This window comes from Tachypleus tridentatus, chromosome 2, assembly GCF_004210375.1.
Source record: "Tachypleus tridentatus isolate NWPU-2018 chromosome 2, ASM421037v1, whole genome shotgun sequence".
Lineage (NCBI taxonomy): Eukaryota > Metazoa > Arthropoda > Merostomata > Xiphosura > Limulidae > Tachypleus > Tachypleus tridentatus.
The window spans coordinates 131743024-131758300 of NC_134826.1; the positions used below are offsets into that span (position 1 = coordinate 131743024).

General features: G+C 30.3%; 1 protein-coding gene across 7 annotated transcripts in view; it reads right to left on the reverse strand.

Moving 5' to 3' along the window:
* The window catches only part of Ctl1 (choline transporter-like protein 1), a 54395-nt gene extending 40389 nt beyond the window's left edge, over nt 1-14006 (reverse strand). Inside the window, exons 1-6 of one of the 7 annotated variants that reach the window (XM_076491049.1) lie at nt 13805-14006; nt 9923-10126; nt 9285-9376; nt 8388-8447; nt 4590-4658; nt 3395-3537 (exon numbers count right to left, since the gene is read on the reverse strand). In XM_076491049.1, coding sequence (XP_076347164.1) covers nt 3395-3537; nt 4590-4658; nt 8388-8411 — 236 coding nt within the window. In that variant the 5' untranslated portion in view covers nt 8412-8447; nt 9285-9376; nt 9923-10126; nt 13805-14006. Of the gene's footprint in view, nt 1-3394; nt 3538-4589; nt 4659-8387; nt 8448-9284; nt 9377-9922; nt 10127-13405 lie in introns of all 7 variants that reach the window. The other 6 variants (XM_076491050.1, XR_013025481.1, XM_076491048.1 and 3 more) reach the window with 6 other exon arrangements.
* Between the last annotated feature and the right edge of the window lie 1271 nt (nt 14007-15277).

Below are 15277 nucleotides of genomic sequence, written 5' to 3' on the forward strand. Positions count from 1 at the left end.
AAAAATTTGATATTATACACAAGAAAGCCTTGTAATATTTATTGATAATACGCAAAATTTTGCAAACATATGCTTGTTGTATTAAATGTTATAGTGTATTGACCATAACACAGATAAACTGATGACAAAGCCAATCTCTAGGACCAAGCCAATAATGAAACAGTTAACTCTTTCAACCCAGGTATCCTTTTCTATTCATGACAAAATTTGTGTCTTCTATTCAAAATTTTATGAAACTACTTTTTGTTTATGTGATATCAATTAATACAGCATAAAATCTTAGTTAATAATCCATATTTTAATAGTATACAAGTTTTACGTTCCTGATTCTAAAGGGAATTTTTTTTAAAACCCTGATCTTCCCCCTGGTATGACACAACATTTTCTCTAGGCATCTTGTCTTTTTTTTTACTACAACCCCTTGAAAGAGTAAGAAATTAAATGTAAATTACTATTGACAAAATTGTTGTTGCTCAGACAAACCACAATTTTTATAGCCTTCAATTTTGTTTGGTTATAGAGGTATCAAAAGAAAATCAAACCCTTCCTGCCATACCCAATTGTCACCTCCTCTCTTTCTGGATATGTTCATAGTTCTTTCTTATGTTTAATTATATATTACTTGTAACCAATAGACAGTCAAGGTTTTCATCTGTCAAATTACATATTGCATAATACTGTGTTCTGCAGAGGTAATAATCAATTTCACTCACAGTACAAATAACATTCCATCAAGAAACTCAACTAGCTTAGACAAACTTGTAACAGCTTTTGTCACATAATTAGAATGCCTTAAAAACTGAAAGGTAGGGAGAATCTACTTTTTGTATTAGTCTATGTTCTCTGGTGCATTATTCAAAAAAGTAGGCTCAAATGTCCTTAATAATTAACAACCAAAAGAGAAAGTGATTTATTTCTTGTTTTAAGTTTATTCCTTATTTATTATTATAAATGCTCCTAAAATGTAAAAATAAGGATCTTTTTAGATTAGTTAATGTTAGATTAGGTAAAATAAATAATAATAATATAAATGTTTCACAAGCACATGGGTAATATAATTCGACAGCATAACATGAGCTGCATGTACCAAGTGATTTACAAGTTACAATAGTGCTTACAGTAGTTTGACACAATTCAAACAGCAATGAAACAATAAATGTATACTACTGTAAGCTTAAAGCTACTTAAGACAAATGAATGTAGTCTCACGTTACAATCTGAAGGCATTCTAGAAAGATAAAGGGAGTTTTTGATGACAAGAAACCCACCTGAGGTAAAAATGTATCTCAAGATGGCTGGTACAGGTATTAAAATGTTTATTAAAATAAAATAGATAACAATGTTTTGACCTTCTTGTTAACCTGATGACCTACAAAGTTCAAAACATTGTTTTCTGCTTTATTTTAATAAAAGTTCTAACACCTATACAAGCTGCCTTGAGATACAAAAGTGGGTAAATTTAGATTTTTTTTGGGGTACAAAATTTGTCAAATCAACTGATCCCATTGTGAGTCAGGGTAGAAAAAATAAAAGATAAAGTTTTACTGAAAATGAAATGTTAGAAATGTATTTAGGAGGTTTTAAAGATTATGCAAAAGAAATGGGATTTCTGAAGTGAGAATAAATATTTTAAATCTTAGCATGAAAATTACTTTGCATGCATGTGGACTATTCAAAACAAATTCTCAATATATTAATGTGCTAAAAAATGATTTTTTTGTACATGAAAGATTTATGTTAGCTGAAAGACTGACAAATTTTGTAAAAATACACACACTACATTGGAAGTTAGAAGTATTAAATCTATAAGTACTTTAAATGAGTACGAAAAAGTTGTGACAAGTCAAATTGGCCGAGCCCATGTTGAAAAAATTAATTCAATGTGTACAGTCTTTTGCTTAGGAACAAACAACTTTGACACGCCTTTAAAATTAACACATACTTTAGTAGTAATATGGTTTATGACATTTAATAATTAATAATAATGTTACTTCAATGACATACAGTAAACTGAAGAAAATTTGTAATGAGACCAATGCTGTTAAATTATGGATTTTTACTACAAGACATATTCATTCATAAATAAGGCTGTTATGACTAAAATGTTACCTAATAATTCTGAAAGAGTTTTCGAAATTTGAGGTGGAAGGAAGCTTTTAAAAAACATCTTTCAAAGAGAAGATCTAGAGTTCATTTACTTATTAATAGTGTAACACTTCCATAATTGGGTATGTCTTTGAATTACTAAAAATAACTAGAAAAAATTATGGAACATGGACAAAAATATATTCATACTTATTTTTGTTATAACACACAAAGAAAATGAAGTTGGATAGTCTAATTTTTCTCTGACACTTGGTCACACTTTCAGACATTGTGTGAACTCAAATTAGCTGTCAAATGAAAGAAGAACTTGACTGTGCATAAACATAAAAACAATTCCCTACATGGAAAACAAACTCAAAAAATAGTATAGCACAATATGTAATAAAATAAAAATTATATAATTTTAACATTCAGCTAAATCTCAATCTTGATACATCCAACTAAGCATAACAACTGGATTTCTAACTATAATGCAAATTGTAAGTGTATACAACTCCATCCAATTCCTGTGATAATATACCAAGTTGTTTCATTTTCCTTTGGCTTGTGTGAAACCAAAACAGAAAGTTAAACCAGTTATTTTAGATACTTCAGTTCAAAACATGATATCTCACTAACAAACCAGTTTACATGAATGTGGAATGATTCCTCCTACCAGTCACATTACACAACTAATGGATAAGGAATTAAAAGTAATACACTGGCAATTAATTGACAGAAACAGCTAAAGCAAATGTAAGTAAATTATAAAATTACTTAACACTGACTGACCAAAAGAAGGCATTATTTTTCACAACTTACCTCTGGTAATGCTTTATAACCTATCAACTAACAGAAGTTCATAAAAAACCTTTTGCTAGTCCATTGAGCTCATGAAAATTTAAATAATACATCAGAAAATAGGTTAAACTTAACCACTGAAAACTTGTAAAGTTTCAGGATTATTTATTAGTCCTAAAAATTGAAACATGTCAGTAGCTTTAAGAAAGAGCCTCTGGCATAGTTAAAATATGAGTTCAGTTTTGTCTCTACAATCTTGTATACGATTTGTATTGTCTGTATGTATGGTGCGTGAGGAATTAAAAAATGAAAGAGAATATTAATATAGCTTTAAGTCTAAATGCCATACTGTGTTTGTTATACCAGATTGAAAACAAGAAAAACAGTAAAAAAAAAAACTATAAATGCCTTTCATATCAAGTCAAGCATTTAATAAGGAATCCATATTTTGTGTTTTATTTTTCCTTTATTCTAAAACTAATCATTTATTAATAGTTGCATTACTCACGGTTTGTCGGTCATGTCCAATCCAGAATAAGACAAATTTCCAACAGGCTTATTATCAACTCCACAGATATTCCCAAAACTATCATATCCATAAATCAATCTTAATGGATTACCAGTAACAAAAGCAAAAGATGCTATAAATATCTGTAAAAACAGATATATATATATTAAATGTAAAGTACATAAAACAATCAAAATATATTATGCAAATCAAATACTAGTTAAAATATATGAAAAGAATCATCACAGTGATAAAATTGTTAAAACATTTATTTATTTAGAAGTGTGGCAAAGTTTCACACAGCACAATGTGGATTTAAGTTCTGAAACAAAATACATATTTCTTACATCTGATACTACAAAAAAAAAAATGGGGGAAGGAGTGAGAGATGCAAGATTTTAACTTCTAGACAACACATTCTCTCCCACATATACCATCCATACTATAAAACTTTTTTTTTCCACACCCCAAACTTTTTCAAGGCACTTATAAAATCAACATAGAAAACTGTTATTTTAGAGCCTTCAGTTTATGGCATGCTACATCACTAACATATGAGAAATATCTGAAGAATGGCTGTTCCTACCAGTCACTCAACATTACCCAGAGCCATCCATGCTCCCAGCAAGGGATTCTGGCAAGACAAGAGGTTACTGTTTCTGATATAAATTGGGATAATCTTACAAACAAAACCATTATTTCAATCCACACAGTTATAACCTTTAAAATAATACTGACTTCAAAAACAATAATAAAAATGTTTTGTATTTTAATTTCAATAACTTATATTTTTACAAAACTCTACACAAATATGCATTAAGGTCCTTTTAAGTCAATTTTAATTAGTAGGACAGAAATTCATTAGTTGGTGACAAAAATGTCAATTATACATCTCATCTATACAAATACCACTATTAATATTTCTTGATATGCATAAAAGCCAAATGCATGTTTGTTCTGCATAAACTGAATTATATCCCATGAAATTACTTTGATTAGCATACATGAATAATGCTCATTAAAAATGATAATCTACAACACTTTTAATTAAAATTATGTAACAAGATTCAAAATGAAATAATTGAAACAGATTAACTCACAATTTCACCTACACCTTTTAAAGTAATAACCTTTCAATAACGGAATATTAACAAGTAAGTAATTTTGACATGATAAATAAGTATTAGTCACTTACCAATATAACCCAAAATATGACAAAAATCACGAGAAAAATAACATCTGTACAGCCTCTGGACTTTTTACTCTGTGAAAAAACAGATAACAATAACACTTCATATTCATGTGTATGTAAAAGTGCTAGCAGTGTTTTCAGGAATACAAAAGAACAAACTTTTCATCAATATGACATGTGTTTAACTACTATAAGGAAAATTTATTAAGAAGTGACTCTTGCTAAAGAAATCTAACCTCAAACTATTCCTGAGAACACATTAGCAAAAAACATAATAAAATATTATATTTTATATTTGAGATAGTCCTTTAAAAGCCAACTGGTAGCTTTTGGGGTCAAGAGGGCACCAAGGACATGTTTACATATAAAATTTCACAGTTTCATTAAAAACACAAATTTCAGCTATTTCAACAATGTTTTGCTCAAAAATGTCTAGAAATTAATATTTTGTAACTTTACAAAACTGATTCAGAATAATTTGCAAAGAAAAATGAAGTGTTTGAACTTTAATTGCTGTGCAATTGTAAATAGCACTGTTTGTAACCACAGCCCTTACACATTCTTCTGGCCATCCCAAAGTTACAGGTGTATATTTACCCAGACTCAGACATTCCTTACAAATACCAAGGTTTTGTTTCTCACATGAATTATACTTTCTTCACAGTATAATTTCAACAAGAAATATTTGTTGAAGGGCCACTATGATATCACAGCAAACAGGTTAGAAAATAACTAACAAATTTTTGCCTTCAAATAAAATAGATCCAATAGCTAAACAAGATTGTACAGAAAACATTATGTCACTGTAAAGTAAGTAATACATAGATAAGTCAAAGTATAATTTCCAAAAAACAAGCAGTGGAAAACAATGAATTCTAATACAAAATATACAAAAATTAGAAACAAACTACATTTTTAATCATGATGATCTTTTTGTGTTATGTTACACGTTTTAAACCTACTACTAGCATATTCTTATATAACCAAACAAATTAAGGATATTTACTCTTAAGAGTATGATACATTTAGTTCTGTAACTACGTGTTATTAAGATAACAGAAAAGTTTTTTTTGTATATATGTATTAGTAACTTTATTATTACTCAAACAATATACAAGAATTCCCAAATTATTGAAAACAAACTATATTACAGAAAAATCTGATATGTCAGTGTAGGCCTAGGATATGAGTGCAAGTTGTATTGTTTGTTTTTGAATTTCGCACAAAGCTACTCGAGGGCTATCCGTGCTAGCCGTCCCTAATTTAGTAGTGTAAGACTAGAGGGAAGGCAGCTAGTCATCACCACCCATTGCCAACTTTTGGGCTACTCTTTTACCAACAAATAGTGGGATTGACCATCACATTATAATGCCCCCACGGCTGAAAGGGCGAGCATGTTTGGTATGACGGGGATGCGAACCTGCGACCCTCAGATTACGAGTCGCATGCCTTAACACGCTCGGCCATGCCGGGCCAGCAAGTTGTATTTCTACTGGTTAACACTTTCACTGTTCATTAGTGTTTTATGTCATTTCTGCAGCTACATAACCATTTCAACAGGTAAAGATAAAACTTAAATATATATAACTGATGTGAATAAAAGTAGTTTGATTTCATTAAATGTATGAAATGAATTTTATTTATCAATGATATAAAAAATCTAGTTTTATTCATTTTTTCATATAATTTCTTTGTATGCAAGAGCTTGTATGAACAAGAAAATGAGTATGCCTTTATTAAAACAAAGGTACAACAATTAGTTTTATTGAAAAAATAACAAGTACATTTACACCATTTTAGTTACAAAAAAAAGCTAAGAGAAAATGAAATCTTTCTTTAATGTTTTTCTTATAAACAATGTTTCAAATAAAATTTCTGAAAATTGACAACCTAAAATATGACACAAATACTAAACCAAATTATGTCGAAAGCAGATACAAATTATACATAATCAGATTAACCATTTTAAATGTGGGAATGAAACAAAGAAGCAAAAGCACATCACCCTGTTATCTGGTGATGGTTATTTGTGCCTTCTTGGAAAAGTCTATGGATCAAACATTAACCACAAAAAAAGTACAAACTGGCTGCACTGATAAGCCATCACATACACAGACAGATCACATTAATCCTTAAGGTAATCACACTGTGAGATGTTTGAAATCTAATTTAATAGCGTAAACAAAACAAAAGAACTAACTTAATGTATAAAAAGACAACAGGATATTTGTTAAGACTTCTTGTCCAAGCAAGATGACATATTTCACACTGACATTGATGGATATCATTCACACAGACGGATTACATAAATCTCGTGAGAGTAAGAGATTTAAAAATATGTTATGAAATTACATAATAAATGAGAGGGGGGATTTACATTATCACAACAAAGTACTAGTATACTCTCATTTAAATAGCATTATTACTTATTGAAATATATCTTAGAGTCAGTTTATACACTTTCTGGTCTTAGTTACACAGATCAAGAAAGTTCATATTTAAACTTCAGTTACAGGGCTCAACTTCAACAGCCATCTGAGGTGACCAAAAACTTCCTTGGACAACCAACTTAAACTACTATGTTATTCCATGAACAACTGGCACCCTAGAAAAGACCCTTACTCAAAACAGCATCACCGTTTTTTGTACACTTATCCATGTCCACACTACACACAGTGCTGACTCTGATTTGCAACCAAAATCATCAGTATATTCCTTAACTACAATCTTGAAAATTCGAACTCCCACAAAAATAACTTATGATAAATTTTTTAGTGAAAAAAAGATTGTACTTTCTACAAAAGAAATGCTGGCACAGTCCACCAAAAGGGGCTGGAAACATTAGGAAAAGTTTTTGCGATTGGTTAATAATGAGGTTTTAGTGAGTAAATTTTCTATCATGTGCAAACTGCACACATTTTATGTGGAGTATACGTGAGTGTAAATGGCTTGGAAACATAGTAGTGTATATAGCTCAGCTAATTACATTACCACACTTGTTTATTTTTTTTAATTTACAGCTTTTACAGCAATCAAGATTTCAATGACTTCTTAGATCTTTCTCAAGTACGCAAGATTCACTATTGAAAACATCTGGTATTTAAAGCAACATTCAATCAATGTAAAAAACTACTATATATATATAGACACACACAAAAAAAATGATAAACATTTAAAAACTAAAATTTACTGCACATTGTTTATGTGTATATGTCAATAAACCTTCAAACAGATCACTTAATGTTTGTCTCTAACATGTTATGTAACATTAGCATGATTTGAGCTTATTTTTTCTATTATAATTAAACTATCTAGAAAATAAGACAAAAAATAATGTACCACTGTTGGTACGCAACAAAATTAATATTAAAAAAAATCATAAAAATTATAATAAGCCCTATCGCAGCTTTCCACACAAACATACCACCCTCCTCATAGAAATTATAATAAGCCCTATCGCAGCTTTCCACACACACAAACATACCACCCTCCTCACTTATAGATTCTCTCAATTTGTGTACTCACTAGTATTTTCTTCTATAACAAGTTATAAAAACAGTACCACATATTATTTAACTGTGCCAGGAAAAACAATCACATCCTTCATATTAATAAGCAATTGTTAAAAAACATGAATTTTTGTTACTAGGTTTTTATCATTTTTTAAAAATATTTAGTGTGGGGTGGTAATCTTAAATTAAACAAAAAGTGGTATGCAAGCCTTAACCATTTGAGAACCACTGATGTAGAGTTTATGCTACTGTCAGGTAATATATTCTCATGTAATATTAATGAACTCACCTCTTTTCCACAGCAGATAGACATGGCTAGTGTTTTCACTTTTTCTAGACTATACACCTCCTGTATAACAAAAGCTACAATTAATATTTACAAAATAAAAATAAAAAATATGTTCAGTTAATGAAGCTTTCACTTCTTTAATTTTAAATTACATTAAGAAAAACAACAAAACCTGAAAATAAAAATCTGAAACCTCTCACATGCTCCTTAATTAATATCATATAATCAACAATTACTTCATGCCTAGAATCATTTGTGTTTGTACTTTTAATCTTAACTCTTACTACTGACTAAGTGGATTACAGTGATCAAGTAACCATTTGTCCCCATACTGTAATGTTTAACATGTATTATGCACCCTTGCAAAATGTTTTAAGCTTTTACTAAACATTAAAAGTCTACCATAGTCAGAAAATCAACACTTAATTAAATATGTTTATTAAATTACTTCCTTTCAGAGTTTCTACTTCTAACCTTTTCACATTTATTTTGTATTTTATTTTATGTTAATGGCTAAAATAGTATATTTACAATTACAGAGCAACAAGTCACTGCTACTGCTATTAAACTGTTTACATGATACCAAAAGTACACCACCATCAGTAACAAATAAGCTTGTGCAAAATGTTTCTACAGTTTTTTTAAGAGTTAAGAATAATTTGTCTGCTTATACTAAAAAGATTACAGTAAAATTGTCAAAGATAACAAAATTGCAAGAAAATGTTTAGAATATGGCTCCATACAAAGTCTGGGCAAATTATATGAGCTTGGTTGATATTTCAATGTTAGTTATCTTCTTCAGACGTGATCAGAACTTAGTGGTGTTGGTGTACAATGTGCACAAATCCTTATGAAGATATATACATAATTATTACTACTATATTTGTAAATACTCAATTTTTAGTTGTTTTTCCAGCTGCAAAGATACTTGGTAATGGTAAGGAGTCTCGACACACCGACAGCTTTACTGACTCCAGCAGTCAAAAGGCCTAAAGATGAAATAATGAACTGGTAGTAATGCATAGTGGCTTACTTAATTAATAGGGTTGATAGTCTAAAAAAATATTCCCCACCCCTAAAAAATAAACTGGTAGTGCACACTGCTTTGACATTGGAGAGCATGACAAAATTCATTCCTCACATAAATTTTAAAAAATTAAAGGGAACATTGCTTACACTAATAAGTTGATTTGTATTATAGTATGGTACTTGCTAAGCCCTCCTGTAAGCCTCATTTATTTTTTTAAGTGAGGAGGTAAGACAAATTAATTATTGTAGATTTCAAAATAGGCATTTAAACAAAAAAATTATCAAATTACTATACTGGTATACATCCATAGCTTTTTTAGAAAGTCAGGTAAATTAATATGTGTGGGTTAAAAAAAATCATTTCTGTTCAGAGTACTGACTTACTTAACAGTCTATAAAATGTACAATAATATACAAGTTTCTTCTTTAAGTCAATTACAAATAACTGTCAGATTTATATAGTTTGAAAGTTATAATTTTCCTATACTGAAAATGTATTTACTCACAAGATTGGCTATTCTTGTCCAGTGCTGCCCTCTATACACAAACTTGTTCAGCCTTCATCTGTTAGTATTGGAAGATTCCAATGTCTTTGATGCAAATCATCATGCATCACCTCCTCACCAACAGGAGCATGACATGATGCATGTGATTCCCTCTACAATCCTCTTCCAAACTATCATTTTGAAGCTTGGCAGAAGGTGGCAGCACTGGAAAAGAGTGGAGATGAGGTAAGAGCCTTTTAGAAATATATTTTCAGTATAAGATGCAAATGACAATATTAAGTACAAGTAAGATTGACACATGATTCGGGAACTGCCCCTGAAGTAGGCAATAAGGAACCTAACAACTGTTGGTCTATAAAGTCAGCATGATGGTAGGAAAGTCTGAACTGATCTGAAGGAAATGGTAGAGTCAGTATGCTTATCCCATCACTTAATTATCAGGCAAAGTGATCAGCATGAACTCAAGTATTAAATGAAATGGGAAAAACCAAAAAAGGATTGTGAAAATTTTTCATGTAATAAGGAAGGAGAAGGTGCCTAAGAAAGAGGGTAATTGGATAAAACATCACAAACCTGATTCAAAAAAATTTTAAAGACCACATCAGGCCTACTAGATTCACTGGTTTGGAAAAAGGAAAGAAGGGTAAAATATGGAGGTGGAGAAATATGACTGAAGTCGTCTTCACCCTGCACAGGATCAGTATACACCAGAAGGGCCCAGGTAATGTCTGGGGACAAAGGCTGCCTCATGTAACATTAGATCTCTCAGAGTATAAATCCACTGTTGGGTCATTTCCATTAAAGGCCTGAGAATAAACACTGGTCACTGGTATGACCACCAAAAGTGGTAACATTAACTTTGGAATTCTAAGCAAAGAAAGGTTTACCTAATTCAAGTGCAGAAGTAAGGCGACTATAATTAACTGATACTGATAGAAGAAACAGGCTGAATGAAAGCAATTTAATTTACAAAACAACAACCTTGTGAGGAAATAAATATGAACAAGAAGCAAACAAAAGAGCATGGCTGAACCCAAGCACTGCCAAACAAGTAGTGATAGTTCAGTAGAGCAGTGCAGAGGAAGTTACATACATCATGTATGTCATACTTTTACTAGTAAAAAGTTAATGCATGAGACATGTCAGAATTTTGTAACTTCAATTAGGGGTAACAAAAAGCTTGTGGCATTCACAGAGCAAACGTTCATAGAACAGCACCAAAAAAAGAATAGGTAATATTGTGAGTAGAGGTAAATGACATATCTCAATATAATCTCACTGTTGGTTATAAACACATACTTAAGAAGTATGAGTAAATAAAAGGTTTCAAAAGAATGAAGTACAGTAAAGGGCTACACTCATGGATTTGTAAGATGATGCAAAGTTCTGATTTTGTATACTACCTTGTAAATGCCTTAAGTTTTAGTTTCTAATTCATTAACCATTATAAAGATAATAAATATAGCACTATGTAACACAAATTTTGTTCCTGGATAGTATGTGTTATTCCTTAATTGTTATAATAGTGCAGAAAATGGCCATTATTCCCTTCAAACTTTGCTTTTGTGACCTGAACAATGAAATTTAGAAGTTAACCTATTTTCTAAGTAAAAACAGGCAAATTTGCACATAAGGTGTGAATAAAACAACATATGAATCAAGATTTACATGTATTTATACTAAAGTTATACAAAAATGTTTAGAAGTGAGTAATTTTTCCAGATTTGCGACTGTAACGTAAATCACTTTCACATATCAGCCCCAAAATATAGTCTCCCATCATGCTTTCGTTAAATACTCCCAGGTCACAAAAGTAAAGTTTAAAAAAAAAATAAGTCTTTTCCATTTACTTTAGGCATAATCAATTGAGAAATAACACTTCCTGGCCAGGAACAAGAAAAAGTAAAAATTTTGTTACATAGCATAATCTAGGTAATAAGACAAGAAGATATACCACATTACACTGCATATTTGACATTTGTTTTGTTTTCAAATTAAGAAATTAAGACATATGTTAAAATTTAAGTGATAAATAAAATCATGATACATTCAGTTGAAAGTCGTCTACTGTATTGCCCCTAACAATTACCCCCTTTCTAATTATCTCACCCCATGGTCACAACACTAAAACCTGATGTCATGTAGGCCACAAATATTTCTGCCTGTTTATGGCCATAGCAACAAACTACAAAAGCACTGCATCAGTAACATTTAAAAGAGGTTACCTTGTAGATATCAGGACTGCTTTACAGGATGTTTTGACACTTATAAATAATGTTTACCATATTTACTACAATAGTGAACACTGCTGTTTGTATCAAAGCTGGAAATAAACTGGCTATATTTGCTACCATCTTATTTACTCACTACAGTAAAAAAAATAACTAGGAGAATTTTAAGAGAAAGTTTATTTTTGCTTACCTTATATAGATATTATCACAAGAAACTTTCCAGTTCAATATAATAACTGAAAAAGTTTTTTCATTCAATAACAAGTCTTAAAAATATATTATTTGTATTATTCAATGTGGAATTTTTAATATTTTGATTCCCCATTGGAAGACTATCCAAAACAACTCCCTAATATATTAATTATCTAAAGCAAATCACCACTAATTTATCTAAGATCCAGATAAAAAAAAATCATGTGGCTTATATTTTATTAATAAATTTAATACCACTTAAAAACCAAGATTACTTATTATCACAGAAACAAATGTTTTGCTATGTTTCAGTCATATTTGTTTGGTTTATCATCAGCCAGCATGGAAATGGATGGTAATAGTATGTAAACTATATTTAAAAAAACTTATTCCAATAACACATATTGACATGTAAGTTTCTAGTGATTACTCAAAAAACATATTTTGATCTCACCTTATTTGATGAAACAGTTGTAGCTATTACCATGACTGCTAAACATCATAAAGTACAATTTTTGTTTTTTATTCAAATGTCATTTTAATTCACACTGTCTGATCTAAATACATATTTGCATTCACACTGTACTTTATAAATTATGTTTTGGTCCAGAATTATCTATCAGTTAAGGAAGATTATAAATTTTACTAATGAGTCTGTAACTGATTTGGCAGTTTAAGTATCTCAAAAAAAAAATGTTTTCTTACTTGGTTTAATTTTAAGATTTTAGAGAATTAAAGTATGCAGACAACTTAAATTTTTGTACAAACACGTGAATGTGCTCCAAGATCATGAAATTACAAATTTGTTTCATTGGCTATTTGGTTTATTTCTATGAATAAACATATTTACAACACTGCAGAATAATTAATTTTAAATTTTTCCTCTTACCTAAAATTAAATTCCATCTCAATTCAGTTATAAATATGCTATTATAAACATAATTATAATACAAATAACAGTAATTTCAATCACATACAACTAAAATACAACCCTTTTACTTAAAATTTCAAAGGGATGTATGGGCTTAATTAAACTCCATAGTATAGTTTTATCACTCACGTATTTCTCATAGTAAAAGCAGCACTCCTAATTTCGTCGAAAGTCACTTTACATTTAAATAACTGTTTTAGATTTCCAATCTAATTACGCCCCCGTAACATACTGACAATTTTTTTTTCTTTTCAATTATCTTCAATGTTAAACTCGCATTGTCATTCAAAATTTGTAGTGCATACTAGAGGAATTTACACATTTTGATAAACGTAATGAAAAACAACCTCTACACGTCAGATAAATATAAAATAATATATTTTTATTTAAACCAACATTTCGCCTCAGCGACTTCTTCAAGGTCAATATTCGTAACACTACACTAACTAGGCTTATGTTAAGTTGGTCTGACTAGATAACATTTCGATTTATAAATTAGAATCAGCCATATGCTGATAAGGTAATTACCTTAAACACACAAACATTTCCCTTTAATATAATGGTATACCCATATCATTTTATAAAGTCGACCGTTTTATCTTCAAACACTCAACATTTTATTTCTTTCCAGTTATTTACTCATTTAATTTTAAATTAAACTATCACTTCTTCCTACAGCCCTCTCACGGTGTTTACAGTTATACTTCAAAAAGAAATAAAAATATAAAAATATATTATTTTATATTTATCTGAAGTGTAAAGGTTGTTTTTCTTAACTTTTATCAAAATGTCTAAAATCCCTCTAGTATGCACCATAAATTTTGAATGACAATGTAAGTTTAACGTTGAAGAAAATTGAAAAGAAAAATAATGTATATCATTGTCAATATGTTATAGGAGCGTAATTAGAAAGTAGACTTATTACGATAACGGCGTAGATAGCCCAGTTCCTTCGTACCTAAAAGCACTAGTCTATTACGATAACAAACTACACCCCTTCTTTGTTATACGTTTTATTTGGTAAACCGCAAAATATACGTGGTTTTGTAACATTTATTACTGATATTAGATATACTTCAGTGCAGTATCTCACAGAAAAACATAAGTAAATTATTAAAGCAAGTATTATTCTCAATCATTATATTACAGAAAAAAAGAAATAACTATATTATTAATAAATGTATTAAAATAATGTAACATAAAATAACGTAATCCTGATATATTCGATTCTTGAGTTGGAGAAATGGGAAACGTACATAAAGTTACATAAATGGCTGAACTTAAAATTAACACAATAAATTATATTGAGAAAAAATGCAAATAACAACACAGAAGTAAAGTGTTTAATAAATAATAATGTTCTAATTTGTTAGTTATTACTATTCCAGTACCTCCGAGGATGGCAAGGTAAGTTAAGGCGTTCGAATCGTAATCTGCGGGTTCGAATCGCCGTAGCACCAAACATGCTTGCCCTTTCAGCCGTGATGGCGTTATAATGTTACGGTCAGTCCCACTATTTGTCGGTAAAAGAGTGGCCCAAGAGTTGGCGGTGTGTGGTGATGATTAACTGCTTTCCCTTTACTCTTACACTGCTAAATTAGGGACGGCTAACGCAAATAGCCCTCGTGTAGCATTGCGCGAAAGTAAAAATAAAAACCTCCGAGGATAGATTATAAATTCAAATTCTGCGAAGACATAAATGGAGTTACGCAGAGAGTTGTTTCAAGAGTGTACGTCGCTTCTAGTTGGAAGAATGAATAAATCAGTTTTTTGTTTTCTTTCGTCACAGCTGTGAAGCGGAACAAGTAAGTTTGTAGACACACACATATATATATATATAATATCAGAATGAAAGTCATGTGATTTTCGCTCTGCACAAGCAGCCACAATTCCTAATTACTGAACTTTCAAAGCCCGCCAATCGAACTTGCGACGGTAAAGCGATCCCATTTCACAATTTACAACTGTTTTTCATATAAATCAGAAGTCTGGATAATTTTG